At 37.6% G+C, this 26,958-nt stretch overlaps 1 protein-coding gene across 20 annotated transcripts in view; it reads left to right on the plus strand.

Annotated features, from left to right (window-relative positions):
- caska (calcium/calmodulin-dependent serine protein kinase a) overlaps positions 1-26,958 on the plus strand; it is a 205,891-nt gene that overhangs the window by 72,285 nt on the left and 106,648 nt on the right. For all 20 annotated transcript variants that reach the window (XM_059028903.1, XM_034011615.3, XM_059028904.1 and 17 more), the window contains exon 3: positions 19,824-19,929. In XM_059028903.1, the coding sequence (XP_058884886.1) occupies positions 19,824-19,929 (106 nt within the window). The remainder of the gene's footprint in view (positions 1-19,823; positions 19,930-26,958) is intronic.

A 26,958-nucleotide genomic window follows, 5' to 3' on the forward strand; every position in this document is an offset into this window, starting at 1 on the left:
TCGGCTTAGCCTTGTAACATTCTGGTTGTGTGGCAATCTTGCCCTTACGATGGCTTTGGTGTACTGAACGATTCAGTAATGGTTACATTCATACTTGAAAGGGAGTGTTAGATTATTGTCATAACCCTGGTTCCCTGAAATAGAAATGTAACCAGTAACCTTCAAGGTTGCTGCGTCCATGATTGCAGCAGGCTTGAAGGAAGAATTATGCTGAGATCTGTATGCACAGTCCTTTGAAAGGCCTTCTAAAGAGTAGCAGAAGGCACCTAAGCACTGCAGAGGTTATATATGCAGATAATGATTTGCTGCCACCTCTTACCTATAGTCAGATCCCTCGTTTGCATGTGATGTTTCCATACATTACAGTGCTCATAAGCCATGTTCTCCCTCTATTGTGGGTGATTACTGAACGACAGTAGATATTTATTTCTCAGTTAATAATGCAGAGGGCCACACTTTGGATTGGCTGTGGCAAGCACAATGACTTCAAAGCTCCCTCCATCTATCACACCAAGTCTTGTTCATAATAATGACTGCATTAGTGACAGGTGTGAAAGGGTATAATAAAGGGTACAATGTCACACTGACAGGCCCTTTGGCATGGGGACACAGTGCAACAGATTTATCTGTCTTTCTTTTCTTAAGAAATAAAACTGTTATTCCAAAACAAGTAGTATACATCAAATTGCATTTTGGTGTAAAGACTGATAAATCTGGCCCAACAACTTTAAGGTTAATAAAATCAATTAAGGATAAAAATGTTATGATGCGTTGGCTTTTCAACTCTATGCGTGCCCTCTCTTCTTCTTACGTGTACTTTAGACCAGGTGGGGTTGAAAGGTCACCACATGATGTGCTTTCTTTGTACTCGAGCAGCTGGGATCCTAGGTTTTCTGACCCTTTGACTGATTGCCTTCTACATACAGTAGAGGTAAGCAAGTGCATGGTATTGCAATCAAAGCACTAACTTGTTTGAGTGCAGGTTTCAAGAATGATGGATGAGGCCATCATTCTTGAGGAAAAACAGCAGATCTGACAAGATGACGGATAACCCTGCAGCGTTTCAAAATACTGAAAGGTGGAATTTTTGAAACTTGACGTACTGTAGCTACTGTACAGCAAGTTCATTTGCAGCAGGGTCCTGTCAAACCCAAATAGCTACGGTATTCTGGACTAATTGGTGTGAATGGGAAGTTGGAAGGCAGAGCTCCTAAGAGCATGTCAAGTTGAGAGAGTCAAGTTCTTTAAAGTGGGGAGTTTAGAGAACACAGACTATTAGCACAAACACTTAATTAATCCTGTCTCTGGGATTATTAATCTGCTCAGTGTGCTTTTAGTAGTTTCTAGGAGGTTTTTTTTTCTCCATTATTTAAACAGTTGTTAGAACACCAGTCTTAAAACATGACATTTTCAGATCCTTGTGTATTACAGTGAAGGAAAGTGGGAAGGGGGAGTCTATCACTTGGTCTCTGTCATGTCTCGTGAGAGCTACTGGAACTGAAAGAATGAGAAGACGGACAACAAATCAGGTGTATTAAATAGATGTAGAATTAAATCAGACAGCAGAATTAAAAGCAAATTAGAGAGCAGGAGTATTAGAATGGAATTTGTTTTTTTGAGGTTGGTTGAACTGCTATGAAAATAAATGCACTTGATTTAGCCACCCTGTAAAGGGAGGTTATATTTTCTATATAAAAAAAGGCTGATTTGAATAACGTTCCCATTTTTTAACAATGCCATTGTCAAATTGACTGCAAACATCTTCAAAGCGACAGTAAAATACAACAGTTAAAATGCAATTTGAAGCCTATTACTCAATGATGTTGAAGTAGTGGAATCTCTGACACCCTGGGATCCTTCAAGAAGCTGCTTGATGAGATTCTGGGATCAATAAGCTACTAACAACCAAATGAGCAAGATGGGCCGAATGGCCTCCTCTCGTTTGTAAACTTTCTTATGTTCTTGGTTCTGAGCTATTAATGGTGGTACATTTGTTTTTCTTTTTGTTAGTAGAACATTTTCAGTGATTTGAATGACATCACAGCAGCAGTCTTCAGGAAGAAAATGCTGTAACACAGATTTTGAGCTATTCACGTGTGAATTTGCTGAAGTTAAAAGCTTTTCATATTTTTTTAATGGGGAAATGTTGAGTTACTGTTTCTCTCCTGAGTACTAAAAGTCCCTCTTGCTTGGGTTTGCTACATGTACTTGTAAAATGTAGATTTTTTGTATCCCTGTTTGATTTCTGCAGAGTAGCTTAAACCTTTCTGTTGCACCCAAACAAAGGACCATAAGCAAAGCTTGACAATATTTCAACAGGATACATTCACTGAGATGGAACATCTTGTTCCCTTTCAGATAAGTAGCTATTATCCACTACTTAAGGGAAATAATACATTTTCTGACTGAATTGACCCGTGACAGCAGAGCAAAGCTACAGCAGAAAAGCTATTTTACCTCTTGCTGTAGCTTAAAGGCGACGCCCTCCAGACCAATGATTGCATCTTTGGCAATATAAAGAGCTGAGTGCCATTTATATAACCCATCATGCCTTACTGTGTCTAATCGGCTGGTTGTACTTCTACAGCAGTGCAGGGCAGCAGTGTGGAGTAATGGTTAGGGCTCTGGACTCTTGACTGGAGGGTTGTGAGTTCAATCCCAGGTGGGGGACACTGCTGCTGTACCCTTGAGCAAGGTACTTTACCTAGATTGCTCCAGTAAAAACCTATATATATATATATATATATATATATATATATATATATATATATATATAAAATAAATAAGTTTATTGGCACATATAAATTATTTAAATCTCTATGTTGGTGATTCTCCAATTTTGTGATTTTGTATTATTATTATACTGGATAATACTTGTAGTTGTGTTGTAGTGTTATACCTGATCCATTGTGTTCAAATAGTTCCACCACTGAGGTATGCATATTGTAAAAAGGGATTCCTTCAATATTAATGATGATAATTAGTTGTGCAAGAAAATTAGCCCTGTCACTTCATCAGTGATGCTTGCTGAAGGAACCTGGATTTTAAATGAATTGGGACTGGGAGAAGTGTCACTGCTGTGCCTGATCAATCAATGATGCAGGTTGTCATTGAGCCATTAACTCCCCAGTCCTTGATGCTGACATGCAAAGGCAAATCAAAGCTACAGTAAACAGAAACCATTCTGTGCACTTGGTAATCATGGTAATGGGTTTTTGTGCACTGCTATAGCAGTGTACGGGTCAGGGAGAGAAGCTAACCACTAAGAAAGCAGATAACATCAAGGAAGTAGATATTGATTGTGATAATGGGAACTATGCAGTGTGTGAAATAATGCATATAGTAGGATACAGAATGATCAGGCTGCCTGACTGTTCATAACCATTCAGTGTGGAAGAGAGGCAAGCCAGAGGGGTGTTGTGCATTTTAATTGTTTCACCTGTACTTATCTCCTGCTTGATCAGTGGGACCTTTGATTTGTTGATTGGAATTGTGTTCTTTATAAATCTGACATATCACCTCAGATTCTAGGTGTAGTGGTTTATTATCCCAGTGGTAGAAGCCTAAACTCTCTTAATGCAGTTAAACAAAACAGCTTTCGTTTTAAAGCCATAATAATCATTCGCAGAGAAGAGCTGCAGTGGATGCCTTGACCATTCTTTTATTTAGTGTATTCAGGCCAGGCCGCTTCACTAACTGCTGCAGTCGATCCTCTAGCACAGGGGTGTCCAATCACGGTCCTGGAGGGCCATTCCACTCCAGGTTTAACAGGGAAAATTGTAAAGTTTACTACTTCAGGATCTGGATGGAGGCTTATTTAGTTAAATTAAACAGTTTAGAACAAGGCTGGAACAAAGAGCAGGAGTGGAAGGACCAGCTTTGGCCACCCCTGATCTAGCAGGTCCAATACGCCTGGTATAGTATTATTTTTCAGTGGAAATGTGTATTACCATGGTAGGCCTTAGGGGTGAGTCGGTATACCGGTTTTGCCCTTTATCACGATTTAGCACATTTGCTGTATTGATACTGTTCCTGTTATACTACACCACAAATCTCGTAATTACGGTATACAGCGGTTAATACTATATTTGTGTTCCTTTGAAGAAAGTGAAGGAAAAGGGCATTTTCATATGATCACTTTTTTACCAGTCCTGTACAAAACAAGTCTCAATGCTATTCGGCTTTCTCACCTAGCCTCACACCTGAACAGTCCATTCACTTCTACCTTGCATCAATCACAGTAATTTTGCCTTTGCATTTTTCTACTGCAAACATGCTTCTAAACCAAGCGATGGTACTTGCAGCCTTTAGAAAGCCTCTGAGGAATATCCTTTTGTGAACTGATACTGCATTTTTGATCATGGTGTTGAAAGAAACTGTCAGCAACACAAAATCCAATAACATACATCTTGGTATTACAATTCAGTTCGTATTTTAGTTACCCTGTGGCAAAAAATAAATAACTGTTCTGTGCTCTTAAGTAATAAATAAATAATAACCTGTTTTTGTAAATGTTTCTGTTTTAAACAATACAGTAGTCCCTCGCTAAACTGTCCAGAGACAGACAGGTTGTCCGAAATAACGAGATGTCTGGTTTATATATATATATATATATATATATATATATATATATATATATATATATATATATTTATTTATTTTAATTGCACACATTTATAGTGCTCAATTTATTTGAAATGTATACATAAATACACTGAAATAAAATTCAACAAAAGCGAAACTCAATAGCTAAAAAGAAACATGTGAGACTTTCAATTGTGTACGTTCTCCCCTCAGAACTCAAGTTTATTGACCATATACTAACAACACATCACGATGATTCTAACGATGATACAATTAAAAAAAAAATGAAGCCTTTCATAAATCAAAATATTTCCTTCTAGTAAAGTGCTTTTTGACCATATATTCACATCTAGGCTTACCAGATTATTTTATTCTTCAATTCACTGACGCTGTAGCAACTCCTGAAGCCATTAAAACAACAGTATGTAATAACACAATCGTTACACATATAAAACATTGGGTGTATTTATTGCAGAGCAGATCACAGCTTGTTGTTTTCTTTCTATTGTCATCTAATCAAAAATTATTAAATATACAAAAAGCCAGTTTAGAAAAAAACCCAGCTGTTTCCATTTAAACATGTGATTTACACATAATCATAATTATTAAACACATAATGCATAAGATTGTTTATTTAACTTGGAATGGGGCTACACAACCTAATATATTAATCTGCTGTTAACTTGCTGAGCACAATGATACAGTTTTGTATGTCTAAAAGCATGTTACTTTTAAACAAAGGACTGTATTCGCCCCATGAAGGAAACCTTTAATTTTGATAGCGACTTTATCGAACATTTCCTAATATAATGTATCAAAATACAAAACAGGTTACATTTTATAGATATGTGTGAAAAATAATATCTCTGACGACAAAGTTTCATGGAAACTAGGCTTGTTTCACATTAATCCGACATTAATTAAGTAGTGTCTTAACATTAGAGCACAAATATAAAAGTCTGTTTTGTATTTTGGAATCTTCTGCCTCTGTCTGTCTCCGCTTTCTGTCAACGATATTTTTTGGTTCTGCTGTCCTAGTAACAATCACACCTGTTCTGTGACGAGTGTATGTGGCAAACGTAAGACATCTCGGGGACCGCTGCGTTCACAGTAGACCAAAGCCATCGCAGAGCCCCTGCTGGAGCAGGCCACTTTTAGGATGGCTGGGCATAAATAAGTACATTTTAAAGATTTTATTTACAGTTAAGGAATAATAATAATAATAATAATAATAATAATAATAATAATAATAATAATAATAATAATAATAATAATAATAATAATAATAGCATCAGTAATAAAACACATTTAAATTAGATGGATGTAGTAATTGTATCAATTTAGTATGAGATTAAAACCGAGATTAATTGAGATTACATTTTTTCAATCGTGAGATTAATCATGATTCATTTTTTTAATCGCTTGACAGCCCTAATTGTAACACTTACAAATGGTCTGAACAGACCCATTAAACACACTAAGCCTGCTGCTGCAGCCCAGCGTATTACTATAAAGAAATATTAAATACATCATTATTTTTTTTTATGGCTCTAAATTACTTCTGACAGATGAAAAAAACAAACCAGTGTTCTTAAAAGTGCAGGGTGATCCCAATACTGTAACTATGGGTAAGTTGGAAAGAACCATTGCACATATTAAAACTATATTTAATGATTCATTTTAGTTAATTCAAGAGACTACAAATAGAGGTATTTTACAAAAGAGCTATCATACAATGCGGTATTGTCAGTGGTCATGGTATAATTATTTATACTTAAACCACTGTGGTTAATATTAATTAGAAATCCGATACTTGTTCTCAGTCATCTTTCCTTTTGTTTACATTCTCTAAAGATCCACTGCAGGCACACAAGCTTCCTCACTCTTCTAAGCTTCTTTTCACTCTACGAGCTACACATAGTCTCGTGAGGGCTTCATTATTACAATGTATGCTTCCTAGAAAATCTAATCTGTTGTTTTGGGTTTTTTTTGCATTCATAGTTGCATTTTCAGCGTGTCATCCGTTTCTGCCAAGTTGTCATTTAAGAACCCAGTGTATTGATGCCTTGTCACCAGTGAAGTGTTATCATAATGAAACATGGAGACCGCTCTTCTGTACGTGATCACAACCCCCATGGAATTCGCTGCTTCTGCTTGCCTTGTAAAGCAGCTCTTTGCATAATGCATCTGCATGAACACCTTTGTCGCAAGGCAGTCTGAAGCAAAGTTATTATAAAATTAGCAAGGACCATTTTATTTATTTATTTATTTATTTATTTATATATTTATTTGTTTATTTGTTTAGATTAGTTGCTTGAAGTTTTAATGCTGTTAACTGTAAAATTGTCAGCATTGCAGTTCCTTACTTTAAAGTGGGGCCCCTTTTTAATTTGAACATTCCATGCTTTATTAAACTGGATTATTGCATTTCTGAAGCACTCTATAAAGCAAACAAAATATTTATAAGTATGTATGTATAGGGCCCTATGAAATCCACGTTAACGAGATCATCATCGGATAATCCAGTGCTGTACGATAAAATTACGAATTAAGATTGAAATGAGGGAAATGTGCACGTATTTTGTACAGTACAGGACAGGCAGTCGTAGCTACCCTGCAGCAGCTTGGGGATGAACTACTTTGCTGGTCATTGTTAAGAGACGCGGCATAGAGCGGGTGTTTTTTTAGTACACTACAGATGAAGTTATAATCTTAGAAATGAAAAACTGACACCAAAGTTGCGAGTAAGTCAGTTCCCTTATGACTTCTACGATGCTCTGCAAATGCTGCTCTGCAAATGCTGTCAGCATTCAGTTGTAGGGGTATGCCGATTTCATCGATTCACACGCTGAACCATGATATGTTTCATTGACTGGACCTGAAAAGATACCTGCAAAGATATTTTAATGCCAAAAATCGATTTACAATCACATCAAGTATGAAGAGAATCAGCAAGGCTCCCAAACACTACGAACCAACGGAAACACCGAATTACCTTTTTTTAAAATGGAAAAATGGAAATCAGAAAACAATAAATTTGTAAATACAAAAACATTTTACAGATTTGATAAGGCCCTATAAATATACATATAGATATAGCTAGATAGAGATATGTACCTATCGCCCCAAAAGGAGATGTCTTATACCCTGGTGTATAGAGCAGTTTTTATGGTTCATTTTCTTGCTGTACTGAGTGCTTTGCATACTGAATCACTTTTTGATTGAATTCAGCTGTTGTTCTCAGTGGGTTTACAATACAGCAGCATTACTGGCTGGCTTCCTTTCTGTCAGGTCAGTATCTTTCTGGCTTGAGCTTCTTGGCTACTACAGTACAAGGTCTAAAAACAAACTACTTAACTGTAAGGCTCAGTCGTGGGGCATTGGGGTGTCACAGTGGCAAAGAAGCAATGCTGTTATCTGTCCCAGTCATTTTATTAAAATATCCAAGGAGAGGATTTTCACTTGAAGAATCAATAAAACATTGACTTCTATCCGTGATACACAACTCATTATATTGTATTTTCTCTGCCTGTTAAAACTATGCATTCCCACTTGAATTCCCAGTGACATTTAATCAATCATGCTTTCAGTAATCAGCCTTGCAAGGTAATTTTCTGAAGGACCCACTGTGTAATGCTGAAGTCAGATAACTGGCCGCCACTGACATTTCATGATTATTGGAATGTGTGCCTCTGTTTGTGTTGTCCTGCATGATATACGTTAGTTATTTCACAATATAAAGTGAACTTTGTATTCCTGGTTATGTTTTTGTTTGGTAATCCACTTACTGTATGTCATTACTTAATTTTCAGCAGGCGTTGATTCAAGATGGCTGTGAGTTCCTACTAATAAAATGATTAAAGTGTACCATTGCTACGTTGTAAATTAATACGAAGTTCCTTGAAAATTTAAAATTCAAACTGCTTGTGTCAGTGTGACGGATGCGAGTGGTGTATTGAATAAATAAACAGTCCCGAAACAGTATTTCTCCCAAAACGACTGTGTTTATTGAAATAAACCTCCCCTTTACCAGCGATGGTATTTGGGGGGAACACAGCTGGCTGACACACAAAACAAAAATACAAAACCCAAACAGAAAGTGTCCACAATGAAATCCCCTGTGCATAAGAGTGCTCTGTAATCCACACTATGATCTGGAACTGGCTCCGTGACTGCAGTCCTGCGCTCCTACTCCGCCTCTGAAAACACACAACAAACAACACGTAATCCAAAAAACACAACGCTCCGGCTGGTGGCTCAGTTTCTCAGCGCAAGAGGAGGTACTGACGTAGCTGCTTCCCCTTTGTACCCAGCAAACTCCTCCCTGCAGTCAACGCGTCGCCATGGTTTCTCCAATAGAGGGCTGCCCTGCAGCTGACTGCAATGGAATCGTCCTGAGTACTTGCAGCTATGCGCCTCTCCTAATATGGTCACCTTCCGGTTTCCACCTACCACCGAGGTGGCAGATCTAGGAGGCAGCTTACCTTCCCCCTTACACAGCGCCCTTTCTAATCGGGAGGGAGATTTACAGCATCGATCCTTTCTCTCTCTATCACAGTCAGTTATCGACAAAGATAGAATAAAAAAATCATATCAGTGTAATATAATACAGGCTATGTGAACAGAAACCAAGGTGGTGTTTTTTCTCTGTTTTACTCTGTTTGAATGTCAGTACTATTTTAAGTACTGATCATGCTTACACCCAATAATCCCTACATTACAAAAATAATGAATGAAAAGCTCTGGATATCGGGTGTCGTGCTGTGTGTTCATGTGCACTGCTTTTTCCTGATACTCAATGCTTATTATTGGTTTCTGGTAAAGCCATCTATTACATAAATGTACTGTAGTGTGATGGATTAGGTTTCTGTAGAAAGTGATTGCGACAGATATGCGGCCTGTGCAAAGTGATTGATCATTGACAGCAGTGGATGCTAAAATACCATGTTTATTTATTTTAATACAAAACTTGCAGCTCAATGCTTACCCACACTCAGTTCATTCCAGTTTCAGTGTGCATTCTATAGTGAAGCGTCACCGCTTGCATGAATCACTAGTGATTTCAGTTGCCAAGCAGGCGCAAAATGAATTGCTTACTGTATATCTGAGTGTTTTACAAACTTTAAGTGATACCGATATTATATACGCCCTTGGGGAATTTTTTGGGTGCCCTTGCCGTTGTTCATCATTCAATATTTAGAGCAGCATTTAAAATACATGTATGCAGAACCATGCACTCCCTGCAACCAATTACGCTGGATATGACAGGTCCTGCTGTATGATTCCAGAAGTATCATTGCTGGATCGAGATTGTGATCAGTCAGCTCTTCTGCTAAATATGCTACTCTACATGTGTTTGACAAGTGTGCTTTTTTAAATGAAAGGTACCAATACTCCGCAGAGGAAGTGAGCTGAGCCTGCCGAACTCACTTTACTTGTGACCCGGGTCCGATTGCAACTTAGATCCTCCAGTGAGAGAGAAAGAGAGTGGCCTGTGGAATGCTATTAAGGGTAATGTATTCTCAGGCAGCGCATGTTAAAGAAAATGCAAATTGGACGTTGCTGTGAAGCGTTTTAAATAGCTGCTGGAAATGCCAGTCCGCTCTAAAGCAGTGTCAGGTTTTTTATGTATTTTTTATAGTAATGCTCTACTTGAGGTCTCACGTTTTGGTAAAAATCTATATTGTCGCTCATTACTGTGCCATTCTCTTTTAGAACACATTCAAAGATCGGAACATGACAATACTATTGGGGAATCATAATGATACTGATTACATGCAGGTACGCAATCACAATATTTTTCTCTAAGAAAGCAACTTTTTATTGAAGCTTGTGTCAGCATGTTGATTGTCAATCTGGGGAGCTTTTGTGCTGCATAGTCAGTTTTCTTTGTATCTCTCCAGGATTTGTCGGGCTCTGTTGTTGTACAGACTTATTTGTGTACATGTGTTCTGTGAACAAAAGAAAAAAATGAAAAAGCTAGAGAATGAAGGCCTGTAGTGCCTGCTGAAAAACCGTCAGCGATTATGTGTTATCTGACAGAATGGATGGGGACCAATTGTTCAGGGCTTGGATCCCTGCCTTCTGCAGTGCTACGTTTCTTTGGTTGTGTAACCAGTGCTTGGCAGGCTGCTGTGTTTATCTTGGAGTAAAATAAGTCGGCTTTATTCAGATTTGCTCTATGGAACCCTGCTAGAGTTCTTAGTCTGTTGTTCTGGCCTGGATGTAAGAGGTCATAGACTCTGGTGTTTGGCATTTGAATAACGTTTAGTTGTTCATTTCACTTGGCTTGTCACTGTTGCAAGTCTTTCTCAAGCTGTGTGATAGGGGTCTTTTAAATGGAAGTAGTTTCTCTTGACTGAACTTTTAGATACTGTAACTGCTGTGGACAGAATTATGTTTTTACACAGAACAGCATCATCATACTCAATTTTCTAAATGAATTGCTTTTTATTCTTTTTAAGTCTGGGGCGATGCCTAATTTTTCACTATCGATAATACATGTGGAGCTGTGGATTACTTTGTAACATTGCAAGTAACGCTTTAAAAACTATTATGAATATTATGTTGATTTACATCAGTTTAGTAATTAAATATTAAATTATTGGGGGTTTTTTTTGTTACGTTATTCGTGTTTATTTGTATGGAAGATAATTCTTGGCAAAATTAAAAATAAATAAATAAATAAATAAATAAAAATTGAAGTACATTACATTTATTTATTTAGTTCATTTTTTCATTTTGGCACTATCTTTTCACTCTAGTATTTCTCATTTAGCATCAATCATACTGGAAGGGCGGGACACTGCCACTGGTGAGTTCAATTATCCGTACTGGTCTGCTGGTTAGAGTCAGCATAGAATTGAGAACGGACGGCTGAAGAAACCATTCAAATTAACATCCTTAAAAACAGGTTGCTAAATAGGTGAACATTTAACTAATTTTAAATAATAATAATAATAATAAAAAAAAAACATTTAAAAGGAGTGTAAACTGCATAGCGAGCGAAGCAACTGACTTCCTGCAACGGGAACCTTGTATACCACTAGTCGCGCCCTTGTTTCCAGCAGTACTATCACGCAGCTCACTTGAGCTCAATGAGATTTATTTTGCACAGACAACAACTGGGAGCCTCGTTTCTATATTGCGAGATCGTAAGTTCAAATATGATAGGCCTTTCGATCAGTTATCACATGCAATCTGTGTGAGCAACGTTATATAGAAACGCTATATAGTACGACATTGTATGATATACAAATGAGCTCCAGGTCTTTCAGGTGACCAAATTACAACTACTGTATATAAAAACAAATCTGTTTGTATTTTATTTATTTATTTCTTAGCAGACGCCCTTATCCCGGGCGACCTTACAATTATTACAAGATATCACATTATTTTTACATACAATTACCTATTTATACAGCTGGGTTTTTACTGGAGCAATCTAGGTTAAGTACCTTGCTCAAGGGTACAGCAGCAGTGTCCCCCACCTGGGTTTGAACCCACGACCCTGTGGTCAAGAGTCCAGAGCCCTAACCACTACTCCACACTGCTGCCCCAATTACTGGGTCATTGTGGGATACAGGGCATATGGTTTGCAGCAAAACATAAACAGATAAAGAATGACATGTATGTGACAGGCTACAAGAATTGAATCTATTCAGTCTTGAACAAAGAAGACTACGCAGCGATCTGATTCAAACATTCAAAATCCTAAAAGGTATAGACAATGTCGACCCAGGGGTCTTTTTTGACCTGAAAAAAGAAACAAGGACCAGGGGTCACAAATGGAGATTAGATAAAGGGGCATTCAGAACAGAAAATAGGAGGCACTTTTTTACACAGAGAATTGTGAGGGTCTGGAACCAACTCCCCAGTAGTGTTGTTGAAGTTGACACCCTGGGACCCTTCAAGAAGCTGCTTGATGAGATTCTGGGATCAATAAGCTACTAACAACCAAACGAGCAAGATGGGCTGAATGGCCTCCTCTCGTTTGTAAACTTTCTTATGTTCTTATTCTTAACACCCTACACAAACCTGATGGTGAAACAAGCCAAAAATCGCGTTTGTATTTAATTCTATAAAATCGGAAAACGACTTTGTGTTTGTTTGTTTATTTTTTATTTCTCTGCTCCACAGAGCTAAAACAAAAAACAAGTTGTTTTCCCTTTTTCCAATTTCCTTTTATAGAAGGAAAAATGACTGACTGAATGTACACAGCCCAAGGTTGTAACTTGCAAGAATATAACTGCTGTCAACGCCCCTACCCAAACCCCCAAAGCAAAGTTACTAGATTATCGATTCACTTACCGGATTGTCCCGCCCTTCCAGTATGATTGACGCTCAATGAGAGTGCAAAGATTGTGGCAAAATTAAAAAAAATAAATAAATAAAAAAAACTAAATTAATAAATAAATAAATGTGTTTCGATTTCTATTTATTTATTTATTTCGTTATTTATTTTGGATTTTATTTATTTATTCAGGTTTTTGGTAGATGGTAAAATAAAGGGATTTTTTTTTTTTTTTTACCAATACACAAACACATTCAAATTATTTAATGTTTCCCTGGACTATATCACAGACATAAAGAGCATAGCTAATGTACAAATAGAAATTCACACAGTTATTTTTCTTTCTTACTATTCATATGTGCTACTGTTTTCAAAATTCGTTATAATTGGCTTTTTTTTAAATAAAGGAAACAGGTTTTGTATTTTTAGTACTTTCAGTAAATCCGTAACCGAAACACAGGCTGTGCTTTTGTAGTTTGTAGCCTATTGTACTGGTAAACTGCTCAGATAGTAGTTTTGCTGGTTAGTACAATTTTTTAGGACCGCAACAAAATCAGCGTTTTCAAACAGCTTGGTTTGTGTGGGTTACATTCTTATCAGGTTTGTTTGTGATATGCAGTCAGATTGTACTTGTTTCTTAAAGGTATCGATTTCTTTCAGTGTTGATACTGTGTTAATAATAAACCCCAGTTCCTTACTACTGTCTGTTTGAATCATGTGCAGTAATCTTCTTTGATATGAAAAGCCTAAGGTATTTCTACTAATCTTCACATCCAATGTTTGCCAACTAGGTCACAGCTGTTAAAAGGAGGTCAGAAGGGGGATTGAAGGAAATGGTTCCTGGCTTCAGCTAAAACTAGGAGATGGAAGGAGTTGACTGGGTTGCTGCTATTGATAGGAATGTAGCAGTTAACAAAGAGCAGTGCTCCCCTGTCTCTTACTTGTGTGACATTGTAAGCTGAGAATGTGTGTGTGTTTGAAAACCCAACCCAGATGTAGGTGCTTTATTTTTAATATTAAGCCATATACAGTAGTAAGATCCAAAAAAAAAAATGTAAGCACATTGTTGGAAAAAAAAAGAATGCAGTCTTCAATGCATAATAATCTGTTTGAGCTCTGTGAGTCACCTAGTGGTAGCTGTAGCTCAAACTGAAACCTGAACACTGCTTTTCTATAGAGACAGGCCCTGTGGGTTTCCATTGAGATGACCATAACATACAGTACATCAACAGTGTGTACAGAATACTATACACTAAGAATTAGGGTGACATACATACATACATACATACATACATACATACATACAACCGCCTCCACTTTATCCTTTTCAGAAGGGAAATTTCAGGGATAATAATTAAAATTGATTCACAAATTGTGGATTCTCGAGGTCCACGGTATTTCACAAATAGCACATTGTTGTTGTTGGAAAAAGTATTTCACTGCAATACAAATGTCAAGGTAATAGCCCTTTTAACTATGGCTCATGGCTGTTGTTGTCTGGGAGCATATCACTTTAATCATATTGATTCATTGGAACAATTTTACATGCAGGTGGCTCAGTTTATGAGCCTTATTTTATTTATTATTTTTATATTATGTATACTCTTAATATGCTGTATGTATATATGGTTCTCTGTGTTTTTTGTGTTTGTACAGTACTTAGAGATGCATGCATTTAGAAGCTTTATAAAATAAATATTATTATTATTATTATTATTATTATTATTATTATTATTATTATTATTATAATGTGTTGGCAATTGTGTATTGGACTTTGGGTATTCAAATTGATTTAGATTGATTAGTAATACAATTGATCCACACTAGCTTTATAAATTTGAGGATTTAAACATTACGCATTGAATAGTGGCAAGAGGTGTTTTTTATTAAACACTGAGAGATTGTTGTAACAAGTCAAGACTAAATAGAAACCATTCACCAATTCTGTAAATAATGTTGTTGTTTATATTCAATATTCCGTTATAGTTACAAGCTCAGTAAAACCAGGTTTATCCATTGCTATTTGTAATGTGGTTCATTTTTAAACAGAATCACATGTCACATTTGCTTTGCTAATAATTTTTTCTTCGTCAGTTTCAAGAAGTTTTCAACGCAGTGCATTTCCTGAATACTGAAATGCTAATTATGCTGCCAAACTATTTTATGTTGACTGAATATAGCAAGCCAACTTATCATTCAGTTATCTCAAATTGCATTTTAAGAGATCTTGAAATATTTAGAGATATCTGTAACTCATTTGCAGATAACTTTTAAATTAATTTGAGATATCTGTAAATAAACCATTGTACCGTTTGGTGCGCCAAACTGTCATTTACAGATATCTCTAAGTAACAGTTCATTTAGAGATATCTGTCAATCATTTTAAGATATGAAAATGCTCTAATGGACTTCCTGTCCATTTAGCAATATCTCTAAATTAACAGGATATATTTAAATGATTTATAGGGCCCTATGAAATCCGTTTTATTATTTAAGATTTTCGGATTTATTATGTTCTGATTTTTTTTTTTTTTTTTTTCCCCATTTAAAGAAATGTAATTCTGTCTTTTTTTTTTTTTTAATCAGCAATTGTGGGGTTTCCATGCGGGTCAATTTACATGTGAAATGGCGATGCGCGTGCGCTTTTGGCTGAATTACTCGGGTAAATCAGGTTTGTGCCTGAAAAAAACGGCCAGAGGGATAGGGTAAATCTCATTTACTCGTGTAAATGATGAAACATATGGGAAAACCACGTGCAGTTTCGCATGGAAACCCGTATTTCACTTGCAAATGTTAATGAGCGTGTTTATTCTTAACTATAAATACTGCAAGGGAGCAGGTCAGTTACTGTGGATTCCAAGACAGCAGAAAGTAGTGGCTGATGGGTGATTTTATGGTTAGCAGTGGAGTAGTTCACCTTAATGCTAATGCGGACGGCCTTTTTTTATTATTGTTTTTTGCTGTGTCTGGTCTGTATATATCTTATGGGTTTCCAGTTCTGTATAAAACCACTTACCACAAACTGCGTTATGCATTTGTTATAGTATTAAAGTAGCTGTTTGAGATTACCCGTGCTGTAAAAACTACACTAAAGTTAAACACGAAGAGCAAGTGAGCTGCTTAACTGAATTAATTCCTGTCCTTTTTTTGATCCCAGCTATGTCCAAAGACAACGTGCGTCTGTCCTCCACGTTAATAAATATAGTTTGTGAATTGGATGTCATAAGCCAGCTCGATCGCCCAAAACATGGGTCTTCAACTAACTCCCGTCTGGCATCTGTAGATTTCATACTGTCTGCAGTTGTTGTCTATAGAGAGTGGGAACCTCGCTGATTCTCATCATATTTGTCACAATTCTTCAGATGGGTTTTTGACATGAGATGATCATTGCACGTATATTTCAGGTCAAGTCGATTTTTGTATGTTGACAGCATATGCAGAACAGCATACCCCTGATTTCATAGAATTCATTAGGGAGCTGACTAACTCTTAGCTTTGGTGTCAGTCTGTCGTTTCTAAGTTTTTTGGATGAGAATTTTCCAGTTGTAGCATGCCTTTTAGACATGTTTAAATCGTATACTGAGCCGGGGGGGGGGGGGCGCGACTGCACTAGTAGTATGCCATGTCTCTAAGCAACAGGCAGCAACTTATGTACGGCAGCGGAGAAGTGAAAAATGCAATAAAAAAAATATGTAGCTATTTATGTGTTCTTGTTTTGTGTGTGTGCGTGTGTCTTAGTTTGAAGCCTCCTCACACTGTACAAAATCTGCGCACATAGGTTTTTTTTTTTTTAATATGCAATTTCAAGCTTCATGCCCTACTGCCAAAAGTTTTTTTTTTCCCATACAGTACTATTGTTTTGGATCCGTGATTCCGTCTGTGTTCTCGTTAATGCCGATTTCATAGGGCCTTAGGTTTAGAGATATCTCAGGAGGCTGTGTGGTCCAGTGGTTAACCAGGAAGTCCCCGGTTTAAATCCCGACACACTCACTGACTCCTTGTGTGACATTGTGTGACCTTGAGCAAGTCATTTAACCTCTTTCTGCTCCGTCTTTCAGGTGAGACGTTGTTGTAAGTGACTTAGCAGCTGATGCATAGTTCACACACCCTAGTCTCTGTAAGTCGCCTTGGATAAAGCAGTCTGCTAAATAAAACAAATAATAATAATCTCTAAATGAACAAGAAGCTATTTAGAGATATCTCTAAATAAACAGAAAGTTATTTAGAGATCTTAAAATGATTTAGAGATGTCTCTGAATGAACATTTTAGATATCTTATTTAGGCTGCATTTACCAAAGCAGCAGACGCTAAGTGTATTTGTTAAGATTCTGTGTGTCTTTTTTAAATTCTGATTTCCTCTCCTTAATCTGTAGGTGGGTAACTCGGGTGTCGGCTATAAAGTTTAATGACTCGAAGGAGGCTGACTAAGCACTCCAGGCTTCAGAGAAAGGGCACCATAGAGGGTCAGACTGCCTTTCCACACGTAGAGATACTTACTGTAGAGAGTGGCAGACCTGGCTCTGCAAGATTATTTGTACTTTTGCTTGTTGAGTACAGTACTAGAGATGATTACATACATCAAACAATAATGGAACTGAGTGTATCCAGTTTGCTGCGATGTATTGACTTGTCCGTGCATTAAATCTCTGCCACCTTGTGTTTTCTGCTTGTACAGTAGTTACAGTACAACTCACAACCCCCCCTGCCATTTTTTTTTCCTTTTTTAAAAAGGGCACTGGTCCTAGTTCTGCTGTGTTCCGGGAGCAGTGCTTTTTTTTCCCATTTTGGCTGAAGGCCTTCTGCTTTATTTGCCTTGTCAGTTCTGCTTCACTGTTAGCTAATTGAAATGGCTGTTTGGGATCCTGCTGATCCCAAAGCATTGTCCTGTTACAGCAGTAGGCTGGTTGGCTCCTAAAGCTTTGTTTTGTACGGTTCTGACCTCGTGGCAGTGTGGTAAAGACACAGCAAGGTTTTTGCAGTCAGCTTTGCCATATACAGTATGTATCTGTTGGACAGAGCCCATAAACATGTACAAATTGATTACAGGCCTGCTGATTTTGTAATGTTTTAAACACTCCAAATATAAAAATCCGAGCAACATATTTATCCAGTTTATTTTAGTATTTCTAGATGTTTTTCACTGCCTGTTTCTCAGAATGCACTGTCCTAAGAATGCAAAGGAAATACGTAAAATTTATCAAATTTACTGATGTTAGTTATGATATGTTTTAGGTTTATGAAGAGACTCTATATTGCAATAGTACTTTTTGGTGACCAGCTCATCATTAAGAGTACTGTGAGAAAGTAAAGATCTCTATCTACTGGAAGTAGCTCAAGACCATGTACTGTACAGTATGCAGTGTCTTTGGTGGTTGATCAGGGATTTAAGTGTGTACGAATACTCCTGTTCACAGGATGATAGTGCTTGTAGCATCAACACACAGACCCTTACTAAAATGCAGCACAGTAACTACTACAGTGCATCTGACTGGACTCACTGTCGCATGAGCAATTCATGTGGATCAATAGTATAAAGTTGTAGACACTCATATTGATGTGGTACAGCCACCAGAAATGTATTTGCATTAGATGGCTTGTCAGATAAAAAGTATGTTGCATTAAGTTGTATTGTTTAATTACATTCCTATTTAACTTACATGAAATAAAGTGTAGTTTAGGGTACTGTAAATTACATTCAGATTTTCACCCACACTCAAGTCAGAACCATAAAACCCATTCGTAAAGAAAACACAAGGAATAGAACGCATTGTTGTATCTCCAATGAGTCTCCTGTTTTTGTAGTCATACTGGTTATCCATTTGGAATGCAATGTGAACATTTTTAAGTCTGGGAATTGAGTTCATTGTATTGATTTTAGGGCAATCAATGTACTGTACAATAAATGTGAACCCATGTTTCTTTTGGTTGTTTTAAAATTGGGTTGTTAAAATACTCCACTGTTGATGCTTAAAAGTCAAAACTCAACACAATTAAGTGGTATCTGTTTCATTTATTACCTGAGTGATGCCGTACATTATTGACCCACTGCTGGCTATGTAATGAGTGCAACTTTAGACTAATAGGGGTGCCTGTTTACACTTACTCACACTCAGCAGGGAAATGTACAGTGGAATGTGTTTACACACTTAAGCATAACACATGATTCTCTGTTTTAGCTGGACATAGTACTCATTACATTCATGCCTCTTGTGTGTTCAGTAGTGTGGTTGTGCTGTGTGTTTGTATGATGGTAGAACTGAAGGCATGACTTTCTGCCTTCTTGTGAAACAGCCTGCCTGTTGATTTATAATTTAATAGTTTTAGGAGTGATTTGTCAAGCCGGTGTTCTTCATTCTCGGTGTGACATTTTTATAATTACTAATGACCACTTTCTCCTAATGAGGTAGGTACGCTTGCTTTGACTAATCTGCTTAGACAACAGTTTTGACATTTAGATAAGAGCTCTAAAAAGGTTGTCTTTTCTGAAGTAGTAAAGCCAGCTAATCCAATGTCTGTGTGCATCCATATGCACACAGACAATCCGTCCTTAAAGAACTGCCAACATTTGAATCCATTTTCTTACCTCTTATAAGCACTAGGAATATGATGGTGTCGCTTGTATTTTCTTGCAGATTTTTGTAAAGCAGTCCTATAGATGAAACGTAGCGGTTTATCTGCTATCAGACCATGTAACCTACAACACAGGTACCAGGATGCAGCAGTTTATCTATAGCGTTGTATTTGAACTCATTACATTTTTTGTTAAAGTATAGAAGCAACAGATTCTCAGCGCAACAAAAAGGTGGATCAATAATACTAACAATAAGAGGAACTAAATTCATTTGCTTACATAATTCATTAACACTCGTTTTATATGGCTTATTAGAAATGGCTGCAATTGAAATGCTGACAATGTCGTCTTAATAGCTCCCACTCTTTCCCCAGATCTGAAGAGAGAAGCAAGCATCTGTCACATGCTGAAGCACCCGCACATTGTCGAACTGCTTGAGACGTACAGTTCCGATGGAATGCTCTACATGGTGTTTGAATAGTAAGTTATCCCCCCCCATCCGTATCGTTCTGGGCTCTGCCTGTTAGTAAATTTAGTCAATGCTCCAATATATATATATATATATATATATTGTAAACAAACTGCTTCTACTCGGGTTCTTTGCCCCTTTAAAAATAGACCCAGGACACAGGAGACTTGAGGTTTAAAGCGCTTCACACTATTTTTTTAATAAACACAAACCAAACAAAACTAGTGCTTAAAAATGGCTCTTTTTAAGCACTAGCTAAACACAAACCAGGAACCTAAAATAAAAACAGCACAGCTAAGCTGTTTACCTGTTGCCAAACGAATCACAACAAACACAATGTTATACCGCACACTCCAAAAAGGAGCCACACTACCTTTTTCTTTTGTACGCCTGCACACACTCGCAAGCAAGCTCTTCACACAGCAGCCCCAAACAGACTGGCTCTGCTTTTTTTAAATACCCTGCACCTGGCTCTAATTTACAATGATAGCCAGGTGCAGGGGATAATTACTAATAAAACAATTAACAATTTAAGGTTGTTCCCTTCTGGGAGATGTAGTCCTCTTCACACAGGACTACACTATCTTACTATATATATATATAGGTGGGTGTTTGAAAGGAGGTGTAACTGCAGTGTACAAAAATGAAAAATATATATTTTTAGATTTATTAATTTTTTTTTTTTTTAAACTGATTCTCATAAGCGTTTTCCTTTTCCCAAAAAATACCCCAGCTAAAACACCTGGAGTACACATTGTGTTATTAAGATCCATCCACAGGGATGCACTTTCAGACGTTTTTGTAAATTCAGCTAAAGAAGAGGTTTTTGTGCTGACAGCATGCAGGCATTTTCCTCTACCTGCCCATCATTGTTAATCTTCCAGTCTTTCTTTTTAATCTGTCTGCACAAAGATTTACATTGTTAACAGTAGGTTCAAAGCTAGGTAGCCAACAAGGTTGATTTTAGCAGTACACTCACCAGTCTCCAATTAGGTTGATTATAGCATGCTGTAGCAGAATAATGAAGTGATGTTTCTTCTTTTGTGATCACTGTAATCTGTCACAGTAGAGTGCATGTCCTAAACTATAGTGTATGCATTCGGGGCGTTTTTGTTTCTGTTTTATTTTCCAAATGTTTAAACTTTAGGCTTACATTTTTACAGAATGTTTTGTAACCAGTAAGCAAAGCCATGAGAAGACCTTCCATCACATTTTATAAATTACTACAAAGTGTTTGTGTATAGCTCCTTATGTATACATCATTTAAGTGTATCTGGAAACAGTAGTCAAGACATAATGAACATGAAATAATATGGCCTACACAGGACACTTTTTATAATATGTGAACCTTTAAGGTTGTCACCAAAAATATACTTTTACTTGTCTCAGGCACCTGCACTGATTTCTTAATCAATTAATTGTATCGGTTTGCTATGGAAATGATCAGAGGTTCAAAATCAGATGTTGCAGTGAAAATTATTAAAGCCTTTGGTGTAATTTAAAACATTTAGCTTTGCAAATTAGATCAGCCTTCCCACTGATGAGAAATCATAATGTATTCAGTTCTGAGCATTTAAAACCCTTTTAACATTTAAATCACAGTTCCAATGCAATGTGCTGTGCGTTGAGCCTTAATTAAATATCTGTGTGTCAGTTTGCAGGAGGTTAATAGTAAAATAAACTTTTAAAACCGTGGGATCCCTAGAGATTTTTGTAGGACAGAACAGGTTTCTAGAATGTAATTATGGAGCTCCCTCAATGTTTCGCAGTTTAATAATGCACAGATTTGGGTAATCTATGGTTAGTCCATGTTGAAAGTAAATTGCACACATACTACATTTCACATTATAAGGGCCCTTTGCTAATTGCAAGTCAAAATTCAAAAAAGAAGGAGCAAATTAGGGTTGCACGCCCTTATGAGATTGCATGGGTTTGAGTTCAGGATAATGAGTTTCAGGCTCTGATTAATTCAGTATAGTGATCTCAGCTGTCCACTGTTGTCTCATACAGTTTTACGCCTGTATTTCTCAGCGCGCCAAGCAGTAGATATTGTCATCATATTTTTTTTAAAGGACCAATTAAAATCATTTTCAATTTACTATGCTGTGAAAATGATGTTCAACTGAAAGCGATTTCTAATTGCCGCTAACGTCTCTAGATCATAATAATATCACTATGTAACACAATTTTTGCTCCTGGCTAGTAAGTGTTATTTCCTAATTGCTTATGCCTCAAAAGTATAGAAAATGGCTATTATTCCCCACAAACTTTGCTTTTGTGACCAGGACAGTGATATTTTGAAATTTACCTATTTCCAATGAGAAAACGGGCGAATTTGTGTCTTTTCGTTCACATAGTCAGAAAAAAACAACATATGAATCCAAATGAACATGTATTTATACTAAAGTAATACAAAAATGACTACAAAAGATTTAGAAGTGAGTAGTTTTTCGAGATTTACGATTATACTCTAAATCGCTTTCACGAATCAGCCCCCAAATGTAGTCTCCCATCATGTTCTCGTTATACTGTCCTTGGTAGTGGTGTTCAAAGTCCAGTATATCCTGGTGGAAGCGCTCGCCTTGCTCCTCCGAGTACGCTCCCATGTTCTCCTTGAATTTATCAAGATGAGCATCAAGGATATGGACTTTGAGGGACATCCTACAGCACATTGTGCCGTAGTTCTTCACCAGAGTCTCAACCAGCTCCACATAGTTTTCGGCCTTGTGATTGCCCAGGAAGCCTCGAACCACTGCGACAAAGCTGTTCCAAGCCGCTTTCTCCTTGCTAGTGAGCTTCTTGGGGAATTCATTGCACTCCAGGATCTTCTTTATCTGTGGTCCGACGAAGACACCGGCTTTGACCTTTGCCTCAGACAGCTTAGGGAAGAAGTCTTGAAGGTACTTGAAGGCTGCCGACTCCTTATCTAGAGCTCTGACAAATTGTTTCATAAGGCCCAATTTGATGTGCAGTGGTGGCATCAGCACCTTCCGGGAGTCCACCAGTGGCTCCCACTTGACGTTGTTCCTCCCCACAGAGAACTCGGTCCGCTGTGGCCAGTCCCGCCTGTGGTAGTGCGCCTTGGTGTCCCTGCTGTCCCAAAGGCAAAGATAGCAGGGAAACTTGGTAAAACCGCCTTGGAGACCCATCAGGAATGCCACCATTTTGAAGTCTCCTATGACCTTGATGCCATCTCAGAAAAATGCAGATATGTATCCACTTAGGCAGCTGGAACTAAACTGAACTGGTGGGCTTAAGGCCCCTGTATTTATACTACTATTTATATTACTGGAAAGTTCTAGAAGTTACTCCAAGTTTACTCAGCACTGAATCTATCTGGAATATTCTGGAATATAGGTACATTTCAAAATATCACTGTCCTGGTCACAAAAGCAAAGTTTGTGGGGAATAATAGCCATTTTCTATACTTTTGAGGCATAAGCAATTAGGAAATAACACTTACTACCCAGGAACAAAAAAAAAAAAAAAAAATTGTTACACAGTGTATTTAGTGATATGAGAAATGCCAAGCACTGCCTAAATGGTGTATGATGTTGAGATCTAAACTGTCATGCAGTACAGTGTTGAAATTCTCTACGCATACTTGGTTCCTCCAATTTCTCCATGGGGAAAACATTCATTGTGGGTTAATGATAAAAGTAAGTTGTTTATAAATACTAGCTGTGTCAGTTGCTGCTTGTGAACAATGATGTTTCTTGTTTTACTGAGTCAGCTAACTGCATTACCTGATGTTTGGGTAACCGTAGTGAGATTGGAGCACATACATTATGCCAGCTTTGAGTTGTTTCGCATGGTTTAAATCCTTTGAACCGATGATTTTTTTCATGGAACAAGGTGAAAATGTCTTTGAATCATGAATTAATCATTATTTCAGCGCCCACAGTACATCACAAGAATATAAAAATGCTTACTGATGGGATGGGATGGGATGGGGGGGGGGGGGGGTGCTTTGATGTACCTGTAAATTTTGATTAAAGTTCTTCCTCCAGTTAGAGGTTGACTGAACTGTGCAAAAAGCTCTGATGGTTGAGATATATTCATGCTGCTTTGCTAAATTAAGCAGAAGTCTGCTCTTCCTTGTGATCTACTGTAGGGAGGAAAAACAGTAAAGACTATAGTCTTCTGTAAGTACAGTAGAACCGGCCCTAGGTTATTTAGGGGGGCATCCTTACAGATTCCATTTAAGGCTCGGATCATCTACAGGTCACCTGGTTTAAATAATATGAATGATCCAGTACTACAAACGCAATAAGTCTGAATATTTTACAGAAGCCTATTTTTCAGAATGCAGGGGACATTGCCCTACCTTTTTTTAAATCAATCTAAACAGTAGCAGATCTAAATGTCTTCTTTTTAAATCAGTGAGAGAGAGAGAGTGCTGAATTATTGGGTCCATCTACAGCAGGCTGATCCGTAGTCCTACCACCACACAGCACTGCAGAGCACCACACTGTCCCCAGAAGAGAATCCCCTCAACAAACTGGTACTGAAGCACACAGCCAGTTGAGCCACATTGACACCAGAGAGCTTCAGAACAACTCCAACAAAAAATTCCCAGCAGCAAAAATGAGAAAAATCAGTTTAAACTTGGAAAACAAATATAAATCCCATTGGGAAAAAATGAAATTAAATCATATAATAAACTAGAATGCTATCTGGCCCCCAAAAAAATGTTTACCCAAGCAGTATATCTTGTCAGGTTCAAAAATACAAAACAAAGGCAGATCCTGACCAAGTACAGACTCAGTGACCACAGTCTGGCCATTGAAACTGGCTGGCACTTTCCTGGATAGCCAGATAAAAGAGGCTGTGCTGTCACTGTGAACTGGGAGAGATCGAGACAGAGATGCACTTCCTGTTACACTGCCCCCAGTATACAAAAAAAAAAACAGGGACACGTTCTTCCTCAAATTGGCCAATCAAGCCACATAATTCCCTTTACTCACTGACACGGAGAAAATATTAGTCCTGTTAGGAGAAGAGCAGCAGACGGCAGAGCTCGCTGCCCAGTATGTGGCTTCCTGCCACCGCCTGAGAGAAACAGCCTAGACACTCACATTATTGTTTATGGTTGATACTTGGGGCGTCTGATTTTCTGGTGAATTTTTTCACATATTCAGGTGAATGCTTTTTTAAAAATCGGGTAGAATTTTTTAATGAAAAAATCGGGTGGATTTTTTTTATATATATATAATCAAGAAAGAATAAATATTTGGTAGAAATCAGGTTTTATTTAGAAAGCAATAAACAAATGCTTAAGCACAAAGTGTTGACAACACTTTGTGCTTAAGCATATTTCCACTCATTGGGGTATCTATCTCTCTCCCCTCCCTCTATCTTTCTCTTTCTCTTGTATTTTGTCTCTATTGATGCATGTTGTTTAATTGCTTTGGCTAAACTTCATTTTATATTGTCATGCGAGAGAAAAATATAACTGAAAATGTAGTCCTAGAGGGTACAGGACTACATTCCCCAGAATACCTCTGCACCTGCTTGATCTCTATATAATATATATATATATATATATATATATATATATATATATATATATATATATATATATATATATATATATAACACACACACACAATGGTTTACAGAAGTATTCACCCCCCTGCAAAGTTTTCACATGGTTTCATCCTGTGTGTACTCAAAGTGGTTTAATGTGTAGATAATTTCCCTCAGATATATAAAGACTTTCAAGCTGCAACTCACATAGTGATCCAACAAAGCAATCATGAAAACCAAGGAGCTTTCGAAACAAGTCAGGGATAAAGTGGTAGAGAGGCACAGAGCAGGAGAAGGGTACAAGAAAATTTCAAAGGTGCTAATTATCCCTCTCAGCATAGTGAAGTCCATCATTAAGAAGTGGAAGATGCATCAAACCACCCAGACACTACCCAGATCAGGTCACCCTCCCAAACTGAGCAGCCGGGCAAGCAGTAAACTCGTTCGGGATATCACTCTGAAGCCAACAATGACCTTGAGAGATCTGCAAAGTTCTGTGTCTGAGATGGGAGTCAGTGTTCACACATCAACAATAAGCCGGTCCCTACACAAAGCTAACCTGTATGGACAGGTGGCAAGAAAGAAGCCATTACTCAAAAAGCCTCATCTTAAAGCACGTATGGAATTTGCGAAAAAGCATGTAGATGATACTGCAGACATGTGGAAAAAGGTTTTGTGGTCAGACGAGACAAAAATTGAACTTTTCGGTCTAAATTCCAAGCGTTACGTCTGGCGCAAGCCCAACACTGCACATCACCCAGTCAGCACCATCCCAACTGTCAAGCATGGTGGTGGCAGCATCATTATTATGGGGATGCTTCTCTTCAGCAGGGACTGGGACGCTTGTCAGGGTAGAGGGGAGAATGGATGGTGCAAAGTACAGGCAAATCCTTGAGGAAAACCTGCTTGAGTCAGCCAGGACTCTGAAACTGGGGAGGAAATTCACATTTCAGCAGGACAATGACCCGAAGCACAAAGCCAAAGCCACACTGGAGTGGTTGAACAAGAAGAGAATTCATGTTCTTGAATGGCCCAGTCAAAGTCCTGACTTGAATCCAATTGAAAATTTATGGCGAGACTTGAAGATTGCAGTCCTTCGACAATCCCCAACAAACTTATCAGAACTGGAGCAATTTTCTCGTGAAGAATGGGCAAAAATGTCAGCATCCTACTGTGCAAAGCTAGTAGAGACCTATCCCAAAAGACTCACAGCAGTTGTTACTGCAAAAGGTGCTTCTACTAAGTACTGACTTAAGGGGCTGAATACTTATGCAAACAGTAAATTTCATTTTGTACATTTTCTTTGCAAGTTTTGCTGACATTTAACCTCCTCCTCATATAACAGTGTTCAGTTTAACCACTACAGCTTTGAATAAAAAAAGTTTGTTTGTAAAAATGGACATTAATTATTATAATTCAACAAAATGTGACAATATTGGCAGGATTTTGGTTTTATTTATCAGTGAACACAGTCAATCAATTAGTGATTAACAGGGGCGGATCTAGCCTTG

Source organism: Acipenser ruthenus, chromosome 8 (genome assembly GCF_902713425.1).
Source record: "Acipenser ruthenus chromosome 8, fAciRut3.2 maternal haplotype, whole genome shotgun sequence".
In the NCBI taxonomy this organism is placed as follows: domain Eukaryota; kingdom Metazoa; phylum Chordata; class Actinopteri; order Acipenseriformes; family Acipenseridae; genus Acipenser; species Acipenser ruthenus.